The sequence below is a fragment of the Danio aesculapii genome, chromosome 9 (genome assembly GCF_903798145.1).
Source record: "Danio aesculapii chromosome 9, fDanAes4.1, whole genome shotgun sequence".
Classification (NCBI taxonomy): Eukaryota; Metazoa; Chordata; class Actinopteri; order Cypriniformes; family Danionidae; genus Danio; species Danio aesculapii.
The window spans coordinates 36,003,756-36,017,950 of NC_079443.1; the positions used below are offsets into that span (position 1 = coordinate 36,003,756).

General features: G+C 36.4%; 1 protein-coding gene across 2 annotated transcripts in view; it reads right to left on the reverse strand.

The window, feature by feature from the left end:
* Positions 1 to 346: 346 nt before the first annotated feature.
* The window catches only part of appb (amyloid beta (A4) precursor protein b), a 46,257-nt gene continuing 32,408 nt past the window's right edge, over positions 347 to 14,195 (reverse strand). For both annotated transcript variants that reach the window (XM_056465620.1, XM_056465619.1), the window contains 9 exons: positions 11,337 to 11,411; positions 10,891 to 11,049; positions 8,139 to 8,267; positions 7,951 to 8,050; positions 7,487 to 7,690; positions 5,880 to 5,933; positions 5,721 to 5,791; positions 5,486 to 5,632; positions 347 to 2,331 (listed from right to left, as the gene is read on the reverse strand). In XM_056465620.1, the coding sequence (XP_056321595.1) occupies positions 2,230 to 2,331; positions 5,486 to 5,632; positions 5,721 to 5,791; positions 5,880 to 5,933; positions 7,487 to 7,690; positions 7,951 to 8,050; positions 8,139 to 8,267; positions 10,891 to 11,049; positions 11,337 to 11,411 (1,041 nt within the window). In that variant the 3' untranslated portion in view covers positions 347 to 2,229. The remainder of the gene's footprint in view (positions 2,332 to 5,485; positions 5,633 to 5,720; positions 5,792 to 5,879; positions 5,934 to 7,486; positions 7,691 to 7,950; positions 8,051 to 8,138; positions 8,268 to 10,890; positions 11,050 to 11,336; positions 11,412 to 14,195) is intronic.

The following is a 14,195-nucleotide window of genomic DNA, read 5'->3' on the forward strand; positions in this document are numbered from 1 at the left end:
TGATGTTATGATAAGCTGATTCAGGTGTGTTTGATTAGAGAGAGGTGGAAAATGTGGACTGTTGGTGTGCCTTCAGGAACAGGGTTGGGAAACACTGATCTAGGGCCATATATACTTGCAAATTAAAGGAAAGTTTTGCAAAAGAAAAAAATTTAATATTGAGCTCCGATCTCCAAAAGTCGAAAAGTGAAACTTTTTTATTTGCAGTTTTTTTGTTATAAATTTTCGCTTTGCGGTTTCTGGAGATTTACATTTATTTTGCAAGTATATATATATATACACATGTATGGCCCTAGCATGACTTCGTACAAACACACCCTTTGACTAAATGATGGCAATCACAGCATTTTGTATGTACATTCAAAACTTTATTCATGGGTTACAGTGTTGTAGAAAGCTTTTTTCCCCCCTTCTGAGCCAATGATGGGAATAGATAGCGAAGGAAAACGTCACAGAAAGAGCTTTCTCTGTTCCCTACTGACCACAGACACTCGCTTGGAGCATCCACAAATCAGCACAACACCAGATTTTGGAGCTAAGGTAATTCTATACAGGAACGTAATGAGCAGTGTGCACTGTGACAAAACTGCACAATGTTTGACTGGTTTAATGGCTGTGTTTCATTCAACAGATTTTTTACAACTTCCATCAACATCAGAGCGACTCATTACATCCTATCTTAGCGATTCCTTCCCACCTGCTCTGGCCTGTAAGGTGCTATGAGATACTTCAGTGAAAGGATAAAAGAGAGGTGAGGAGTTTCTATCCCAAAAAGTGTTCGTGAATATCACAGACACTGGGAGTGGAATATAAAGACGGGGAAAGTGGGACAAACAAACAAAAACACGATTGAAAAATGGTGGCTATTTCTGAAGCAAAATCCCACCACTTCTATTACCTCCCTTCTCTAATCCAGGCCCCATAACCAAATCCTGACATGGAGTAAAACTTCATGAGGCAAATAGGGTGTCTTTGACCCCTTTAAAAAAATTAAACTGCCAAGTGCGTAGAGTGTTGAACCAAAACATGGGCTAATATTACACTTCATAATACAATACATACATCTTTTTCCAGCCCCATGCAACCATTAAGTGTGCGTGGCATGGTCTAAAGCAGGGGAGCTCAAACTTGGTCCTGGAGGGCCGGTGTCCTGCATAGTTTAGCTCCAACTTCCTTCTACAGACCTGCCTGAAGTTTCTAGTATACCTAAAGAGCTTGATAAGCTGCTTCAGGTGTGTTTAAATGGAGTTGGAACTCAAATATGCAGGACACCAGCCCTCCAGGATCGAGTTTGGACACCTCTGGTCTAAAGGAAAGAAAGTAAGAGAGCACACTTTCATTAAAACATGTCCTTGTGAGGATGTAGCCAAGCAGAATTATTTGATCATTTTCTCTCACTTATTTAAAATGTGATCACAAGAAGACGATAAAATGTACAATCCAGCTAAAATCTCTACACGAGAAAGAGAGAGAGAGCGGTCAAAAATCTGCCTTTGGATCCAGAACCTGTCTCTCTCTCTGTTAAAATTGCCATGCACTATATAGATACAGCTAATTTCTGCCTTAATTCAATACATATTACACACAAAATAAAAACAAACATTCATTTCTGATCTCTGTGGTTTTTTTTTTGTTCTTTTTATAATTTTTTTCGTTTTTACTAGTTTTTAAATATATATTTTTTTGTTTCCAGAGAAAAAAAATAACCTGAATGAGAAGCGTATTGATTGATGAATACATTATTCTGCGTCTGGGATTGAAGCCGAACACAGCACTGCGTCATCTGAGTGCCCGGGAAAAAGGAAGGAAGGAAACGTGCAAAACAAAAGAGCAAGTGCTTCTAGAAGTTTCTGGAAGGGGAACAAAAATGATCAAGCAAGAGAGAGAGGGTGAAACGAAACTAAAGCATGGTGGACAGGAGGATCATGGGTAAGTTTAGAAGGGCAAAAGAAAACGGCTTCATTCTCGGCAACAGTGCTGTGATGGACAGGCATGAAAGCGCACAGATGGACGGGCCCGCTGACAGATGGGCAGCAGTGATGCATCATTTTTTTCTGTGCAGTCTGAGTGAGCGCTGGCTTGATTGGATGAAATGCTGAGGTGATGGAAGCCAATGATGGTGACAGAGCTGACCGGTGTTTGTGTGTGTGGGGGTCAGTCTGTTTCTCTGTCCTGATGCAGAGGTGATGGTGGTGATATTTTGGGGGATGATGATGATGATGTGGATCTTTAGTTCTGCATTTGCTCAAAGAACTTGTAGGTGGGGTTTTCATAGCCATTCTGCTGCATCTTCGCCAGGTGACGTTCTTCAGGAGTCACTGCCGCATCCACCTGGGGAAAAAAAAAAGGTGATCTTTATTAGTATTTTTTTTATTCCACTTCCAGAACATTTCTAATGCTGCAGCTGTGATATATAGCAAGAAAAACATCAGTGTGAGCACATCTAGAAAATTCTAGAAGGCAGGGGCTCAATTAAAGCCCTGCTCACACTGTGAGATTTCAGCCACGATTTTGTCATGAGACAAATTTGGGAAATCCTAAAAGATTCCTGAAATCCTAGGCTAATATCTGTGGTCTTTGATCGTTGGTTTGATATGTTCACTGACAGCCACTTAGTGCCCATTGCGATCAGATTTTTTCCTCCAATGAAGTTTAGGCAGTGTCAGAAGATTTTGGACACTTTCCTGCAGTGTGACAACAGCTGCGATGAGCGTCAATCAAAGAACCAATAGGAGCTCTGAATTTGATGACGTGATTTAATTTAAATGACCATGGGGAAATGTCTAAATGTTTTTTTCTTCCTGGTTGTTTGAGACATGCTGTGTGCAAAATTGCCGCTACAGATTGCTTATGACCTTTTTGAGGAATCATTTCAGAACGCGGGATAGTGAAAGTGTCACGGGGGGATGACGTCAAACTCTGGGGGCGTTATCTTTCCTGTTTAGTGGATCTTCATTGTCAATCAGTCTGACTTTATGACTGCTGAGATCTTACAGTGTGACATAGGAGCCATGTTCGTGTAGTCTGACAGTCTGATGCTACATTCATTCAGGATTATAAAAAAACATAAATTCGAACAGTGTGAGCCGGCCTTAAGCCAAACACAATAGAAGAAAAAAAAAAAGCCAGCTGAATCTGCGATTATCTGCTTGCCGTGACGTATGGAATAAAGTGTAGGAACTATGACATCACATTGTAGGCCAATCAGCTGCAAGCATAAAACTGGTTCCCTCGATAAAATCCGCATAGGATTTTCCCATTGGCTTTTCGAAGTTTGAAAATAATGAGCTCTGTGTTTAAACACGTTTTGTCCAACCGGATAACCCTCACACAAAAATACAAATTTGATCACTTTTGGATCTTAAATGCAAATGCAAGAACTAAAAAGCTAACATTAGGCTATAGACGTACTACACTGACTTTGGGGTGCTCGCTTGTTACGTCAGCACCATCCTGCAACAGACAATGTTTCAAGCTTATTTTTAGGTCATGACAAAGATTTACTCTCTCGATTTATTATATTATAATCCACGCTATATATTATAAACAAATACAAAAACACCCAAAATAGAACTACATGCCTTTTGGATAGTTTTTCCATGGGAAATACAGTTGTTTTGCTTTACAGTTGTTGTAAGTTTTAATACACATACTGTATGTTTTATAAATGTGTTTTCTCATCATCATATGACATATTTAAATAAGTCTTTCGTGCGCATGTATACAACACAAAGTACAGCGAAAAGCAGCCCATACAGTCACATACAGTATGCTATCAATTTTGAGGAGTGTAAATTTTGCACATATGATAGAGTTAAATGTTTTAGATGAAGAAAAAACGACGAAATATTGATTGATCACGTTAAAATGACAGTTAATGTTTATGCATTTTTACAATTTTATTCACACATTTGCATAACTGAGAGCAGGAAAGAGGACAGGCTGCCATATCCAGTGTAAAATCGTTTTATTAAAATAGATGATCAACAAAAGAATCTGTCATGACGGTCTCAAAGTGAAGAAATCATCTAACTTAAGGAAAATACTACAAACTATGAAATACTCATCGGCTTTGGGATAAGGGAACCGGAACTGCTAAAATGCTAACTCGCTTCTGGGTTTTTGCATACAAATTGATGTCATAGTCTCTCCATTCTACTGTTTTTGCTACTCATTTGAATTGAGAAATTATTAGTTTATGACCACTTTTAGTCATATCACACATTAAAGTGAATTTGATATAAAATCATGGTGTACACAACAGACTCCAGACTTGCTGAATCACAGACAACAATATATTAACAATTTATAAAATATGAATCACTTTCTGGCCATCTGATATTAGGCCAGGCTATACATGTTGTGATCGCGATTTTCGAAATATACCATCGCTTTGTAAACATTTATTATTACTATTTGATGAGTCTCCCCATATAGTTTGATAAAGCACTTGGAACCGGAAGCCACTTCCTGTGACGTCACACTTAACAAGCGGATATAACAGTTAAATATTGAATGAGTTAAATTTCATATGCTACATTTGTGTTTTCGTCTATAAAAATAGTTCTAAACAAAGCTTGGATAGTAGAATATTTAATTCCTCAACAATTCTGTTTTTGAATGAATCAGTTCAGCCTGTTATTCAATGATCCACTTTGTTTCTAAATGAGTTAGCCGTTTGAATAGCTTGAATGAATGATTCAATGATTTAGTCATTAAAACAGGAACTTGCTGCCACCCTCTGATGGTTTCAAAGGGATAGTTTACCCAAAAATAAATATTCTGTCATCATTAACTCTCACTTCAAAACCTATTTGATTTTCTTTTTTCAGTTGAACACAAAAAAATATATATATTTTGAAGAATGCCGGTTGCTGGCACCAATTGACTTCCATAGTAATTTTTTTTTCTCTACTATGGAACTCAATGAGTGCCAGCGACCAGAATTCTTCAAAATATATTCTTTGGGGAGGTTCAAGAGAAAAATAAGAAACTCATTAAGGTTTCATAAACGAGAGAATAAATAAATGATGAGGTAATTTCATTTTTGGGTGAACTACCCCTTCAAACAAAAACAGCAAAATGTAGTTTAATTCCCCAAATATAAAAGAGAGAGAGAAATCCCGGACTACTACTATGTAAAAAGCTTTTATTTATTTTTTTAAGTACTAATTAAAATTTTTATACTTTCATTACAATATAGCTTGCAGCAATTTGCTGTCCACCATGATTAGTGAATAAGGATTTAAAATCAAGACTATACTTAATGAAATGTTTTATTGCTGACAACAAAGCTTTTGCAGAAGACACAATCCAGGTGAATTCAATGCAGGAATTCAACAGATCACACATTCTGCTTCATCTGCACTGACCGGCAGATATTCACTTGCATTCATGCATTTGTGTTGACTTTGATGATTTTTAAAGTTTTCTAAAAATTCAATTCCTTCACAGTTGCATGGAAACGCACATAAACGTGTCTCACCTCAATAACTCCATGATGAATAGAGGTGTACTGCTTCTTCCTGAGCATAACCAGAGTGATTACGATGACAGTAGCGATGACCACGCCCCCCACCATCAGTCCAATGATCGCACCCTTATTAGAGCCCATGTCCTCCGCGAGGAACATCTGATTCAACACAAACACATCGATTACCTACTACAGACTGTAAAGGAGATAATTGTTATATATTGTCAAGTGAAACAAAGTGTTGTACCAGTCTCTTGTCACGAACATCATAGCCAGCATTGTGCCTTTCCTCAATGTCCAGCCGAACCTTTGGAATCTCTGAAAACATATATGATTATATTTCTTAAATAATGTGAAATCAAAGAAAGAGGCAGCTGAAAAGAACTCAAATTAAGTTCATACTCACCGGGTCTTGTAGGCAAACCCCTTTCTGGAATTGGACGGGCATCTACAGGTTCAACTGAGCAAGACAAAAAAAAATGCTATTCATTCTCTTTCAAATCTATTTTAGCCTAATTACTATAGTCTTTAGACATCATTCTGATATGCTGATTTGTTGCCATTCAAAAAAGTAAACAGCGCCCTCTAGTGGTTTTGTCATTTAAACTGAACAACAAATGCATCTTAAGTGATGTATTTAAAATTTGTAAAAATGTAGACAGCACCCTCATCTGAAACATAAAACAAATGCACCCCAAGTAATATATTTTCAGACATTCGTAAAAAAGTAAACAGCGCTCTCTAGTGGTTTTGTCATCTGAAACATATAACAAATGCACCCTAAGTAATATATTCCAGATTTGCAAAAATGTAGACAGCGCTATTTAGTGTTTTTATTAGCAATGTACACAAAAACGCAACCTAAGTAACATATTTCAGATTCTGAAAAATGTAAACAGCACCCTCTAAAGGTTTTTCATCTGAAACGTACAATAAACGCACCCTAAGTAATATATTTTAGATTCAAGAAAAAATGTAGACTGTGCCCTCTTGTGTTTTTTCCATCTAAAACAAACAAATGCACCCAAAGTAATATATTTCATCTTCGTAAAAATGTAAACAGCGCTCTCTAGTGGTTTTATCATCTGAAACGTACAGCAAATGCACCCTAAGTAACATATTTCAAATTCACAAAAATGTAAACAGCGCCCTCTAGTGTTTTCTTTATCTGAAACGTACAACAAACGCATGCTAAGTAATGTATTTCAGATTTACAAAAATGTAAACATCGCCCTCTAGTGTTTTCTTCATCTGAAACGTACAACAAACGCATGCTAAGTAATGTATTTCAGATTTGCCAAAATGTAAACAGTGCCCTCTAGTGTTTTCTTTATCGGAAACACAGCAAACACATGCTAAGTTATATATTTTAGATTGGAAACATTTAAACAGCGCCCTCGAGGGGCTTATCTGATGTATCCCTGTCCCATAAAATGATTAATTCTTTAAGTCTGACTGACACAAAATTATTAAACAGCTCGATATAGTTGTATAAAGCTCAGGATAAAAATGAAAAGACCACACGAAGTTGTTGGTTTTTAGAACTTGCCATTAATAAGAACATGTTTCACAATCAATAATGCCTCATCAAAATTTCAGAAAAGAATAATATTTAGAACATTAAACCACTTAAAAGTAATTTTAAACATTTTACATTTTTCCAGACCTTCATTAGTTAACAAATTTATATACTGACCTGTTTTTTCATTGTAATTTTCTGCAAATAAATGCTCTAAATGTGTTCAAAGATGACGTTCTAAGCTGAAATTGTGATGACATGTTATCAAACTGAAACAATTAAATATTTTACTCAAGACTAATAATACTCAGAAATAACAATAACTAAAGACATGTCGGCGATTCTATAACTTCAATAATAAAGCATTTCGTTGCCTTGTACTTGTACATGTGTAATGACAATAAAGTTGAATTTAATCTAATCTTAGGATCCTGAAACTGGCTCTTTTGAAAGTTGCACAGATGGGTTGAGGCAGTGAATGTGCTGATGTTTACCGTGGTTGTCAGTGTTGGCCTGGTTGAAGCTCTCAGGATGGATGAAGCCCAGGCCGTCCTGCTCTGGAGGAAGGCTGTCCAGTGGTGTGGTGCTGTCTGGCAGATCCGGCATCAGGGCATCGTTCCCATAACTGACCCTCATCTTACTTTGAAGAGACGACAGCTGCTGCGTCACCTCAGCCTGATCACGCTGGACCAGCACCGCTGCACAAGCACAGTATTTAAAATTACTTCATAATAATAATCATCACTTCTCTTTATATAGCACCTTTAAAACACTTAACACAAAATAGAAACAGAAGTACAGTAAAGCAGTTTTGAGTAACAATAAAAATAAAACATTAAAAATAAAACAAATTGAAATGTATTGTGACGACATATTACGTTTCCATCACCCCCAGTCTGAGTCTCTGAAGTGCAATTAAAACAAAAATCTAATATAAAATGATTGACTGGACACTAACCCACTTGGTCCTGGATATCATTAGCCACTTGAGGCACTTTATAGAGGTAACCCAAAGACTGGTTCATGCGTTCCTCAATCACACGCAGGTGGGTCATCACCTAAGAGCACAGGGGCTCAAAATCAAGTTATAAAGCATTTACACAAATCATAATTAAAGCAGGAAAGAACAGTTTGACAGGAGCTTACAAATGGCCGAATCTGTGAGGCCTTTTTAGGATCGACCTCCCGCACGTGTTCAAAGTGTTTGAGAGTGTGCTGTCGGTCCTTCTGCTCTGCACGGATATACTTCTTCAACAGATTCAGCACCTGCCGAGGCTGTGCGAGACAGGACACAATTCAAGATGATTTTTTAGCTTGTGTTACGATTTGTTTATTTAATTATGTTTGAATGTCATATCAGCAGCATTGGCTATATTCATGACAACACTTACTAAAGTATTCAATATGTAATTTACAATCATAACTGTTTAGATTATGTTATAAAATTAAGATTTGTAGTTTTTTTGAGGGCAAAAGAACACAATTTTTAGCTGGTTTGATGTAGTGATGTAGACAAAAGCCCCTTTCACACAGTAATACCGGTAAACATCTGGAACATCTTCATTTTTCTGGAACCATTCACGCACCCATTTCAAAATACCGATAATTTCTGACATGAAATGAACTCTAAATGGCTGCGCTTGTGTTTGTAAACATGAAGGGGGTCAGGTTTGTTGTTGGTTTCACTTTTATTTTAAACTTTTAGCCTTTATGCACCTATTTTTGTCCAGGAGACCAACCAAAATACTTAACCATAGGAGAAAAAATGTTGGCGCTAGTATCCGAAGGCAAAACTGATGCTAACTATTTGCTAACTTTCAGGAGTGTACCAAACGTACTGGTAGAAATGTGTACATAAATGAGATGTAAAGATAAAAAAAAAACAAAAAAAACTGTTTCTTCAAAAGATTGTTGGGATGGCCCGCTATTTAAACTTTAGTCGATATCAATAACCGATAACTATATATTTGGAAGCCGATAGCCGATATATCGGCCAATAAATATTAATATACATTTTTTTCTGAGCATGATTGCAAAAACATTAGTCAAACACATGGAATGAACAACTGATTTAAAAAAAGTCTGAACTAATCTCTGAACTTTATTAACTACTGTATTTATTATTCATTTCTATAGACAGCCTTCTTTTATATAAATAAAACCTATGACCTGATAAAAAAGGAAACAAATGAAAACATGTCTAATAAATAAAATGTCAGAAAAGTTCTGCCAGCTAGGGAGAGAGAAGCATGGTTACAATTTTATAAGCCAACAAAATGCAAAATCCTCAACAATGCTGAAAGCTGGCCATCACTTTCAGAACTTTGCATGTATAGATTTTGCCTTGGCACTGTCCACAAATTTCTTCATATTGTCAAGTGTGTTTGTTGTGCTGACTTTTGGTAGTGGATAACGCTGTTCATTGTTTAATAATCTTTATAAACTTCGGCAAAACTTCAGCATGCTTATGAAAACCCCCTTGCATTTGCAGATTTCACAAGTATGGAGTCATTTTTTCCACAACAAAAAAACTGAGATTATCTCTTCAGCGGCATTAGCTCTTGAAACACACACAAGTCCACTTTGCATCATCGCAGAAGTGACCATTAAAACCCTAGTGGCCAGCAGAAAACATCTGAAGTGTTTTAACCTGATAAATTAAGTTTTATTTGTGCTGTTGAAGATATTGACCCACTTTTGTTATTACAGGGTTTCTGCAGGTTTCAGCAAGTTAAATCTAGGAATTTTTAAGGACATTTTAAAGACCATTATGAATGAAATATTAGACATACAGGGCTAAATGCTAAGGAGTTTTTCGAATGGCTTTTCAAATTAGATTTTTATATGCAAAATCAAATTTTATTAAATAATTTAATAAATTTAAAACACATTAATAACAATAATTTAATATAAAAAATATATTTTAATTATTTTTCAAAATAGGCAAGCTCTAGTTGTATACATAAACTAAATGTATGTACAAGAGTCTGTCCAGGTCAGCTTCCTCAGCAGTTAATACACAGAGAACTTTTAAACTTTTAAACAAATGTATGGAAAATAATGAAACAATTTTGGTAAACAGAATTAAAAATCACATTCTTCAATAAAAAGTTAGAACTTTTATTGAGATGGATTGTTGGTAATCGGATGTTTGTTGGCCAGATGGGGTAGCAATACATGAACAAATGAAAATTAAGACCTGTTTAAAAAAAGATTTAAGACCCTGAAGAAACCCAGTGTTATAGCAATAACAACATTAAAAATGCAGTTTATCAAGCGATATTGATATGGCCACTGACATAGAATTCATCCCTAAAAGATTAAAGCTTAAATTACCTAGTTGAACAAATGTTTCATTTATGAGTCATTGAATCATTCACTTAACCATTTCCCCCCTAATTTATTCAAATGACCAGTATATGCAAACAGACTGCAGCAATGACATGTTGTCAGAATCTACGGTAAATTACAACTAAACAAATGACTACAGTGAACACATCTGTGTTGTTTTGTTGAGTATAGCAGTGTTTGTGTATCTGATGCTGCCTAAATTACATTAAACATTTGTCAGTGGATCATTTCTTTAACAGATTCATTTATGAGTCAGCGAATTGTTCACTTAAACAGTTTTTCCCCCCTAATTCATTCAAATGATCTGAATATGCAGACAGACTGCAGATTGTGCTGTTTTGTTGAGTATAGCAGTGTTTGTGAACCCATAGCTGTTTAAATGACATAGTAAAATATGTTTGTCAGTGGATCAATTGTTAAACAGATTCATTTATGAGTCATTTAATTGTTCACTAAACCAGTTCCTTTCTAATTCATTCGAATGACCTGCATATGCAAACAGACTGCAGACAGCGCTGTTTTGTCAAGTATAGGAGTGTTTGTGTACCCTGGGCTGGTCAGATTGAAGAGAGCTCAGGTAGCTTTCCAGAGCCTGACGGCGGCGGTCATTCAGCAGAGCCTCCACTCGAGCCATGTGCGTTTCCACCAGCTGCTGTCTCTCTCCAGCCGCTTCCTTCTCCAGCGACTCCACCTTCTCCTGGAAGCGCTAGAAAAACAGCAATAAAGCCAGCAGACGTTCATTAATCCCCAAGAATAAAATAGCACAAGCTGTTCAATCCCCTGAAAGCCCCCTCCACTTTAATGGGAGATGTATACCGTACTACTAAATCTGAACGCACTTAAACCGCAACCCCGCTAAGTGTTTTTATATAAGAGGTCCAACAAGCCACTACATCACATTACCAATAAACGCTGTTTACTCTCTGCACTTTATTGCTCATGAATCATCAGCCAGCATATCCCATTCACATTTATTAAAAGCCGAATGCTCACCTGAATTATGGTCTTCTTATCAGCACGAGGAAGGTTCTTGGCCTGTCTCTCGGCCTCCTCCCATTCCCTCATCACCTGAACACAGATAAGAGAAACAGAAGGACAGGAAAATGGTTATCAAGTTACTCTCCAACATCAAAACAACGAAAATAAAAAGGTAATATGGTACTCTGTGTTTCAGGATATCTGCAATGGTTGTAAAACTGAATCAGTACGTTGAAATGTTAGTTTCCCACAATTCATCTGGACTGTGTTATAAATGGTTTGAATTTTAGTGATAAAAGTAATGCGACTTATAGACCTTTTTCTTCGCTGCTGCATGGATAGTGACCAGCACCTTTCAGTAGGATGCTTAGAACTTCCGTTAAGAGTCATCATCAGCCAGAGCAGCATTCTCAACTGGATGTCAATACTCTTTTAGGGGCTTACGGAGTGTTTTTGTGATGCAAAACTTTAATTTTGAAAGAAAGATGTGTATCAAAGCCGTTCTGCTTCTGTCAGATGCGGTTCAAGTGCGAGAGAAAAATGTTCTCCTAATACAGTGCCTGTTGTTAGATCATATGCTGAAATACAGCCTACCTGTCAGCTGTTATAGTGTACTCTGCAGCTCTTCAATGCACACACACACACACACACACACACACACACACACACACACACACACACACACACACACACACACACACACACACACACACACACACACACACACACACACACACACACACACACACACACACACACACTAGGGCTGGGCAATTAATTGAAAAGTAATTGAAATCGACATTCAGAACCAATAATCAATCAACATTTTCCAGGTCAATTTCTTCAATTACTTTCCCTACCGCGTGTGGAGTCATGTGACCCTGCTCTGTATACACTTCTGCATTGAGCGCAGTGTATGGTCTGGCGTAGCCTTCACACATTTGCATACCCCTTTCTGTGACTGACGCCAACGCTCGCTGACCTCTCAAAAAACGTTAACGTTACTTTAACTACACGTTGCAACAACACAGCGCAAGCTCTGTGATTGGTCAGCTTGGCAGCATTGACGAGTGTAGGCGGTGCGAAAAGAGCAGTAAATCATGCTGGCTCACGTGCATGTTGATTCTAGGCAGGAGCAGTAATGTTTCATTTAGTTAGTTTGTGTTGTGTAGTATTTATCAGGGTTTGTGTTTTTCTGTCACTTCAAAATGACACTTTATTTTCACTTTGTGACACTTATTCAATCAATGGGACAGTGGGACAGTACAGTGGGTTATGTGTGTGTGTGTGTGTCAAACATTTTGGTGAATTACATTTGTTTGGGTTGGTTATAAATAAAAAAAAAAGAAAATGTTGACTTTAGCGATGACAAGGGTTCATTTAAATGGCAACGAGGGAAAAATCCCTTGCAGCAGTTGTTTTCCATCCCATCAGATGGCGTTTTTTAAAATAATCAGTCCAGGAGTGATGCTGATCGACAGCAGTATTAGTTCAAAGATGTCAAAAGCAGATAAAATAGATTAAAACTATCGCTTCAAAGCGGTCCGAATGTGACTCTTAATATCATCAGCTGCCGACCGGAAGTTCTTAGCATCCTCCTTGCTCATACATGCAAAGCATTATGGATAATTTTGCGCTCTAAGAAAAAGATCTATACAATTAAACAACAAACTATTTTTCAAAACGTCACACAGTGGAAATTGTCCTGAAAGTTTGAACTAAATATTCATTTTGACAGGTTGTTGTGTGTTTCTGATTTGATGATTCCTTTAAAAGGTCAAATGTTGCTGAAGTGACTATTAGAGAACATATACAACTGAAGGCTGAATTATTGACCCTTTTGTCAAATATTTAAAGCTTAACAGCGCAAGAAAGTTCTGTGTTTCCTATAATATTTCTTTCTTCAGGAGAATATTTTTCCTTTAGTTTGCTTGGAATAAAACAGTTTTATAAAAGCAGTTTTACATTTATTCTAAGAGTAAACCTTTCACTCTCAACATTGTCTGTGTGGACTTTAATGAGAATTCTACTTTGAGCCTTTATTTTGTGTTTTATTTGTATTTATTATTCTGTGTGTAGCTGGTGATGAAAATACCCTCAGAAAAAATTAGTATTATTTGTTCTCCATTTGGTAGATTTATATCTTCCTGGCACCCAGACAAACATGTATAGATATTCAATGATTAAATTCCTCTTTTGTAAATTCAGTCAGTTTCAGTTTAAAAATGGAGTACACCAGCGCCACAGGGTTAATATTATTAGCCTGTTGTTGTTATGTACTGTCATTATAGCCAAGACAAAAGAAATGAATTATTAGTTTATTAAAACTGATATGTTTAAAAATGGGTTGAAAATTGAAAGAAAAAGGTGAATTATTTAAAAAGATTTGGAATCCATTTTTGATTCATATAAATACAGTACCACATGATTTGACTAAATAGTTTTCCCTCATTAATTTTAACAGTATCTCCTTCCTTTTTAAAAATGTATTATTATTTTATTTAATTATTTTTAGATACTGTGTATCTTTTACATTAGTTTGTTTGTTGCTTAGTTTTGATGTTCTGTATTGTTCACTTTGGAAAAAGCAAAATAAAAATAGATAAAAAAATCACTTTTTTCAGCACATGAAAAATAGATTTAAATGAATTAAAATTTTCAAAGGAGAGCTAATAAATATCTTTGCTGTCTGCTGTAATGTGATAATATATAAGATAACTAAATGCTAATTTCAAATGATTTCAATACTGTTTTTAAAGTTAACTTTTGCTTTTGAATGTGTGTACGCTACCGCTCAAAAGTTTGGGGTCAGTAGGATTTATAATAAGCTTCTCGTGCTCACCAAGACTGCATTTACTTCAGCAAAAATACAGT